The sequence below is a fragment of the Orycteropus afer genome, unplaced genomic scaffold (genome assembly GCF_000298275.1).
Source record: "Orycteropus afer afer isolate SDZICR_OR568_19922 unplaced genomic scaffold, OryAfe1.0 scaffold00117, whole genome shotgun sequence".
In the NCBI taxonomy this organism is placed as follows: Eukaryota; Metazoa; Chordata; class Mammalia; order Tubulidentata; family Orycteropodidae; genus Orycteropus; species Orycteropus afer.
This window is the reverse complement of record NW_006921704.1, coordinates 2,364,239-2,372,605: the sequence shown is the minus strand read 5'-3', so window position 1 is coordinate 2,372,605 and position 8,367 is coordinate 2,364,239. Positions and strand designations below refer to the sequence as shown.

Genomic DNA, 8,367 nt, shown 5'->3' with positions numbered 1-8,367 from the left:
TGCTATTGTTGTCGGGTTTTGTTGTTTTTCTAATTGACTCAATGGCAGGGATTTTTTTTTTTTTTTTTTAAGTTTTATACTATCCCTGAGTTATTCTAATTCCACATACACCCATTCCCCACTTCTCAACATGGGTTAGATTTCAGAGACCTGGTTGTTACCGGAAAGTTGACAGTATGTGAAATTGAGGATGACCACATCAGCTCACAAAGTGGAAGATGACTACATCATTACAGAACTGCCCATTTATATCATTACATGATGGCCAAATTTCACCATTTTGTAACTGCCAAACCACATGGCCTAGCTAAGTTGACACATAACCTTAACCATCACTGCCAGCATTATTCTTGTCTTGTACCTCAGTGTTCGTTATGAGCAGATATATATCATTAATGAGCAAAATAGCTGAATTTTACTATCGTTGTAAATAAAAAAATGCCAGATACTGAGATAGTAAGTGAGAAGTAAGTGTAGTATATTTTCACAAAGTATAATTATTAAAGGAGCTCTAGTGGCATAGTGCTAAGGCATTTGACTGCTAACCAGAAGGCTGGTGGTTTAAACCAATTGAAAGGCTATTGTATTTGCTGAAACAAAATGGAGGATCTAATGTATATCTTACATAAATCATTTGAATTTGAATTAATAAATATCTTTCACTGTGATTTCTGTATTTGATATGGAGAAACAACTCACTGATTATTTTGACTTGGAGTATTTTCTTTTTTTTTTAAATATATGATCAGTGAAGTTCGTGAATGTCTTAAACTTGACCAGGATCATAAAAGGTGTTTTGCACATTATAAACAAGTAAAGAAACTTAATAAGCTGATTGAGTCAGCTGAAGAGCTCATCAGAGATGGCAGGTAAGAATATGCTTTTCTAGGCCATCTGGGGTTCCCTTATATATCTGATTGTGGGCACAATGGAAGAGTTGAATTGCTTATTCCATTACGTTTAGCCATCGAGAGCAGTATCCTAGACAGCATTGGGCCTTAACAAAACTACCACAATGATGCACTTTTTTTGGCGGGGGGGATAAGACAGAATGTAAATAATAATGATTGCACAGTATCCTCACCAGCAGATTTATTTATATTTCAGTAATTATTTGTTGAGCATCTTCCTGTGTCAGGCAGTGAGCTACATATAAGGAGTACAGATATGAATTAGACTATAACTTTAGTTTAAAAACATGTAGTTTAAACTTAATGGTCATCAATTACTTTTAAGACAAAGATGAAAACGTAAAGGTACAGGAAAACTAAATTAATGGAAATGGAACCACCAGAACATAAATAATAAGAATGTTTATGCATTGTGAAGCATATAATCAATGCTACTGAACAACTTGTATAGAAATTGTTGAATGGGAACCTAAACTGCTGTAAACCTTTACTGAAAACACAATATTATATTAAAAAAGAAATTTATAGTTTAGTGTGGGAGACAAGAATATAAGCTGATCATTAAAGGTAATATGATATTTAGATGATAGAAATACACACAGACTGTAATGGTACTGGGGAGGGCCATTTAATTCATTCCAGAATGGTCAAGGCCAGGAACAAGGAAAAGAGACTTTTTGGAGAAAGTGACAGATGGTTAAATCCTAATCTTAAAGAATAAACAAGAGTTGTCAGAAGTAAGGGGTTTTATTTGTGTGAGTGTTGTTTGTTGGTTTGTAGGGTGGAACAGGAAGGTTGAAGAGTGGAGAACATTGCACACAGTATTGCGTATGGTGGGCTTCAGTCCTCGGACTCCTCCTATCTCTGTAGGTTTCTGTCTGGAGAATGCTGGACTATCAGTGTTTTGTGGAGGATACTGGGGTTTTAAATTCTGTACGTTTCTTAAAATCAAGGTGCCATGAATGGGGGAAAGAAACAAAACCATTTTTAAAATTTTTCAAAAATTATCCAAGAAGCAAATTTCATTATTTGAGTTGCTCATTCTACAAAATCAGAATGTCTTTTGAATAATTTTAGCAGGTTGATTAGTAAATGGCATTTATAGAAAGCTATATGTTGTGATACATTGTTAGGGTACCGTTGAGTCAGCTCCAACTCCTGGTAACCTCTTGTACAACAGAAAGAAATACTGTCTGGTCCTCACAATCCATCCTCACAATCCTTGCTGTGCTTGAGCCCATTGTTGCAGCCACTGTGTCAGTTCATCTTGCTGACCCTCTACTTTACGAAGCATGATATCCTTCTCCAGGAAATGGTCCCTTCTGATAACAGGACCAAAGTAGGTGAGACGAAGTCTTGCCGTCCTCACTTCTGAAGAGCATTATAGCTGCACTTCTAGGACAGATATGTTCGTTCTTCTGGCAGTCCGTGGTACTTTTAGTATCCTTAACCAACACTGAAATTCAAAGGCATCTTCTTTCTTTTTCATTGTCTAGCTTTCACTTGCATGTGAGGCAATTGAAAATACCATGACTTGGGTTAGGTGTACCTTAGTCTTCAAAGTATTTCTTTGCTCCTTAACACTTTAAAGAGGTCTTTTGCATCACGTTTGCCCAGTGCAATACAACATCTGATTTCTTGACTACTGCTTCAATGGTTGTTGATTGTGCTTCCAAGTAAAGTGAAATCTCTAACAACTTAGTCTTTTCTCCATTTGATGATGTTGCTTATTGGTCTAGCTGTGAGGAGTTTTGTTTGCTTTATGTTGAGGTGTAATCCATACTGAAGACTGTAGTCTTTGATCTTCATCAGTAAGTACTTCAAGCCTTCTTTACTTTTAGCAAGCCAGGTTGTGTCATCTGCATATGGCAGGTTGTTTATGACTCTTCCTCCAATCCTGATGCAGTTATATATTTAAAATAAATTTTAAGTGTCAATTCTGCTTGGTTTTTTTTTTTTTTTAATTAAACGTTTTTTATTTTGAGGTAATTACAGATTCACGGGCAATTGTAAGAAATAATACAGTGAGAGCCTGTGCATCTTTTATGCAGTTTACCCCAATGATAACATCTTGTAAAATGATAGTACAGTATCCCAACAGAATACTGACATTAATAATAGTTAGGATATTGTTGTTGTTGTTGTTGTTATGTGCCATCGAGTCGGCCCCGACTCATAGCGACCCCTCCTTGGGTTTTCGAGGCAGTATCACTACGGAAGTAGGATTGCCCAACCTTCCTTCCGAGGAGTGGCTGGTGGGTTTGAACCGCCAGCCGTCTGGTTAGCAGGCAAGTGTCTTAGCCACTATGCTACCAGAGCTCCTATGTTCTATTTCCACAAAGATCTTGCATATTGCCCTTTTATAGCCACACTCATTTCCTCCCTCTCTCCACCCCTTCCTTGACTCCTGGCCACCACTAGTCTGTCCTCTGTGTATATAATTTTGTTAAATAAATTCTATGGAGATCCATCCAGGTTTTAGGTCTTTCATATTGATTGCTGATTAGATTAGTAATGCATGCTATAGATAGATGTACCACAGTTTAACCATTTTTACCCAGTGAAGGGCATCTGGGCTGTGTCCATATTTGGACTATTATGAATAAATTAGCTTTGAACAGTCCTATACAGGTTTTTATGTGAACATAACTTCATTTCTCTGGGATAACTGCTCAAGTTTGCAATTACGCATAATGGCATGTTTAGTTTTATGAGAAACTGCTGAATTGCTTTCCTGAGTGGCTGTACCATTTTACATTCCCACCAGCAATATAGCATATTCTTTCTCTATCCTTGATAGCATTTAATGTTGTCAAAATTTTTTGTCTTAGCCATTTTGATAAAGGTAGTGATATTTTATTATAGTTTTAATTTGAAATTCTTTAATGGCTAATGATGTTGAACAGCTCTTCACGTGCTTATTTGCCATCTACGTATCTTTGTGAGTGAAATGTCTTTGTGTGTTTTGCCATGTTCTAATTGGATTATTTGCTTTTTTACTGTCAAGTTTTGAGAGTTCTTTACATATTTTTTATTAGTCCTTCTGTTGGTTATATGCTTTGGAGATACCTTCTTCCACTCTCTAGCTTGTCTTTTCATACTTGTAATAGCTCTCTTGTTTGGTGCATACACATTGAGGATGGGTGTGGCTATTAGTGAATTGATCCTTCTATTACTCTAAAATATACCTCTCTATTTTTTGTTAATTTTCTTTGCTCTGAAGTGTACTTACCTCCTATAGCCTCTCCTGCTTTCTTTTGATCAATATTTGCACGATACATTTTTTCCATCTTTTACTTTTAACTTATCTATGGTATTAAAGTTGAAGTGAGTTTCTTATAGATAGTATATAGTTGAGTTAGGTTATTAAATGCCAGTCTCTGCTTTTCAATTGATATATTTAGAGCATTTACATGGAATATAATTACTGATATGTTAGGGCTTAAGTTTGCTATTTGATTTTTTGTTTTCTATTCTGCTTTCTTTTTTCTATCTTTCTGTGGTTTCCTTGAACATTTTTAAGAATTATATTTTGATTTATCTATAGTGCCTTTGAGTATATTTCTTTTTATAGCTTTTTAAGTATTTGCTCTAGGTAATCCATTATATATATATATATACATGATTTATTACAGTATTGTCAGTTTATCAGTTTGAAAGAAACATAGGCATTTTACCTTTCCCTGTTTATAATTGTCTTAAATATTTTCTACATTTAGAACTATATCAGACAGTGTTACAATTTTTGCTTCAACCATCAAACATCATTTAGAAAGCTCAAGAGGAAAAGGAGAGCCTATTGTATTTACCCATACTTTTGTTACCATATTCTTCCTTCTTTATGTTCAAAGTTTCCTTCTTTTTTTATTTTTTTCTGTTTAGATAACTTCCTTTAGGGGAGGTGTGCTGCTAACATTCTTTTAAGTTACCTTCATCTGAGACTATCTTGATTTTCCTTTAATTTCTGAAGAATATTTTCACTGAAAAGATTTCAGACTTTACCACCTGAAATGCATTGTGCTCCTTTTTTCTGGCCTCTGTAGTCTCTGATGAGAAATCCATTGTCATTCTAATCGTTCCCCCTTCCCCAATATAAGATGTCTTTTTTCTCTTTGTCTTTAGTTTTCGGAAGTATAGTTAAACTTGTCTAAAGTTTGTACAACTCCTTGAATCTGTAGTTTTTTATCTCTTGTCAAATTTGTGAAGTTTCTAGCTATTATTATTATTATTATTATTATTATTTCGAGTGCTTTTTCAATCCCATCTTCTTTCATGGCTGCTTAATATCTTTGTCAGGTAATTCTAACTGTTTTGTCATCTCAGGGTTGGCATCTGTTGATGGCTGGTTTTTCATTCAGTTTATAGTCTTCCTTGTTTTGATACAATGAGTGCTTTTTCAATTGAAAGCTAAACATTTTAGTTTTACATTATGAGACTCCAGATCTTATTTAGTGACATAACAACAAATGCACTGCCATTGAGTTGGATCCAACTCACCTATATATATATATATATATATATATATAATTTTTCCACCACCTTGACATTGTTCCAGTTGAGGAGGGGTGACTGTTATATTGGCAGGCAGGGGTAGAAATTTCCCACTTGGCTTTTATTAATACTCAAGGTTGGGGAGCACCTCACTGCTGCCTGGTGAAGGTTAGAGTTCAGGCTCCTCGTAGTCTCCACTGACCCAGGGGGAGAGTGAAGTGAGCCCCTTTCTGGTTTGGTTCTTCTGGAAGTAACTCCAGGCTCCCTACTTGACCTTCTCTAACCCCTACTTGACCTTCTCTAACCCCTACTTGACCTTTTCTGACATTTACTTGTTGGGGATACTAGGGTGCCTTGTTATAGCCTTGTGAGGGTAGAAGTCTGATGTGGGTAAGGGTGTTTGGCTGAAGTAGTAGTTAATGTCAAAAGTATTCTGTCATACCAGGCTGCCATTTCCTGATCCTTTTTGCTGGAGAGAGCAGGCTTTTTTTATTGTGGTGGGGAACTATGAGGTCTGCCCTTCATGACTTTTTTGGGTTGCCTACTTTTCAGCTCCAAGTCTGGGACATATGAAGCAAAAAGAAAGCCTAAGGAACTCACTACCATGTTATTCCCTAAGTCTCAAGATCCTTAGTCAGTCTATCTTCTTTTCTCCACCTTTCAGAGTCTTAATATGTTTTTGTAATACTTAACTGGTGGAATTGGAAAAATACATCTACTTCACCTTCCTGGATATAGACTAGCTTTTTGTTTAAATGTCATACTTAAACCTGTGTTTTAATACGTTGGCATTTTAGATGTGAAGATTGCAATATATTGGGAATAATTTGCCACTTTTTTTTCTTTTATAATGACATATTGTTGTTGTTGTTGTTATGTGCCATCAAGTCAGACCCAACTCATAGCGACCCCTGCTTGGGTTTCCGAGGCAATATCACTATGGAAGTAGATTGCTCCATCTTCCGAGGAGTGGCTGGTAGGTTTGAATTGCCAGCCTTCTGGTTAGCAGTCAAGTACTTTAGGCACTATGCTACCAGAGCTCCCTAATGGGATACAGGTGGCAGAAAGATATGGAGTCTGCTTCCATAAAGATTACAGTCTTGGAAACTAATCGTAGGTTCTGCTTTGTCCTGTAGGGTCACTATGAGTTAGAATAAACTCAACAGCAATGGTTTTTTAATGGCATATAGATAAATCTTTTAGTTTGCCACTACTAGGAAAGTAATTTAATATATAACATTATTAGTACTCTTCACCAGGGTGCTCAGTTTTTTTAAAAAAATGCTGAAATGGCTTTTGCTATTCTTAGAAAGATTGTGAAGTTGGGTATTTAAAGCGGGTCCTTTCTGCAAGGCATCTACATTGTACTTGGTTGTGAATATTGTCAATTATTACGCAGAATGGCATGTCATGGGCTATTACTTCATGAAAGTGAGAAGTAACCAAGAAATAAAACTTGATCTCTGTTTTTCTGAAAGTGTTAGGTATAAGCCAGATTTTAATAAGGTGCTTTACTCAGTTTCAAATTCATGAAGGTTTTTCTGTAAAGAAATTCATTTAGTTTGTTTGGTATGCACAGGTAGGCTCTGATTTGTCCTTACATATTTTCTGTGGTGATGTGTTTTATCTACCAATGCCTAATTGTAGAGAGCACCTTTTATGCTATGCTAGATTTAATAGGGTAAAATACTATTTGAAAGCTTATGCTTATTCAGTGAATTGATTAAGCAATATCTAGTGAAGAGTACAGGTCTTTTCAGCAGCTCTGGAAATAGAATTTCATTGTTACTCGTTATAATTCGCTCATTTAACAGGTACACAGATGCGACCAGCAAATATGAATCTGTAATGAAAACAGAACCAAGTATTTCTGAATACACAATTCGTTCAAAAGAAAGGATATGCCACTGCTTTTCTAAGGTAACAATTGACTTGTTCACAGTTGTAAAACGAGCTGTAAAACCTTCTGGAATGACAGTCATAAATCGTTTTCTATCATTTACTCTTAGGACGAAAAGCCTACTGAAGCTATTAGAATATGTTCTGAAGTTTTACAAATGGAACCTGACAATGTGAATGCTCTGAAAGATCGAGCAGAGGCTTATTTAATAGAAGAAATGTATGATGAAGGTAAATATTTCAGGAATTTGACTTATGGTGCCTAAAAGTTGATGTATATTAAGTTTACACATGTTTAATTTCCTTTATTTAGAACAGGTTTGTTAGAATAGCTGGAAATGTGGACAATTTCAGAAAATGGCACTGAACTTGAAAATTATTATTCCTTAGTGGAAGTTGGGAGCTCTGGTAGCGTAGTGCCTAAGGCACTTGACTGCTAACCAGAAGGTTGGTGGTTCAAACCCACCAGCCACTCCTCTGAAGGAAAGTTGGGCAATCTACTTTCATAATGATACTGCTTCGGAAATCCAAGGAGGGGTCGCTATGAGTCGGGGCCAACTTGACAGCACATAACAACAACAACAACAATGGAACTTAGATGGTATACTATATGAGGAAAGAGTTTGGTGGAATATAAAAATACAGATTTTACCTTTCTTTATTGTAGACAAGTTAGAGAAGACAGATAACAAATTAGAAACTTACAGTTATACCTACTCCTATAATCCAGAAGTAATTACTGTTCATTTCTCATTTATACCTTTCTATATTTTTGTCTGTGCATATATATATATATATTACAGTCCCTGTGTGGCACAGACAGGTAAGTGCTCAACTATTAGTCGAAAATTTGGTGGTTCAAACCCACTCAGAGGTGCCTTGGAAGTAGGCTTGGTGATTTACTTCTGACAGGTCACAGTCTTGGAAGTCCATATGGAACTGTTCTACTCTGCACACATGGGGTTGCCATGAGTTGAAATCAACTTGAAGGCAACTAACAACAACATATGTATTATTTTATATTTTATGCATATACACACACATATATATATATTCTGTACAATAT

The 8,367-nt window shown here is 35.9% G+C and overlaps 1 protein-coding gene across 1 annotated transcript in view; it reads left to right on the top strand.

Moving 5' to 3' along the window:
• The window catches only part of DNAJC3 (DnaJ heat shock protein family (Hsp40) member C3), a 143,455-nt gene that overhangs the window by 64,606 nt on the left and 70,482 nt on the right, over window positions 1–8,367 (top strand). The window contains exons 6-9 of the mRNA XM_007944011.1: window positions 446–456; window positions 750–869; window positions 7,217–7,322; window positions 7,412–7,532. Of these exons, the coding sequence (XP_007942202.1) occupies window positions 446–456; window positions 750–869; window positions 7,217–7,322; window positions 7,412–7,532 (358 nt within the window). The remainder of the gene's footprint in view (window positions 1–445; window positions 457–749; window positions 870–7,216; window positions 7,323–7,411; window positions 7,533–8,367) is intronic.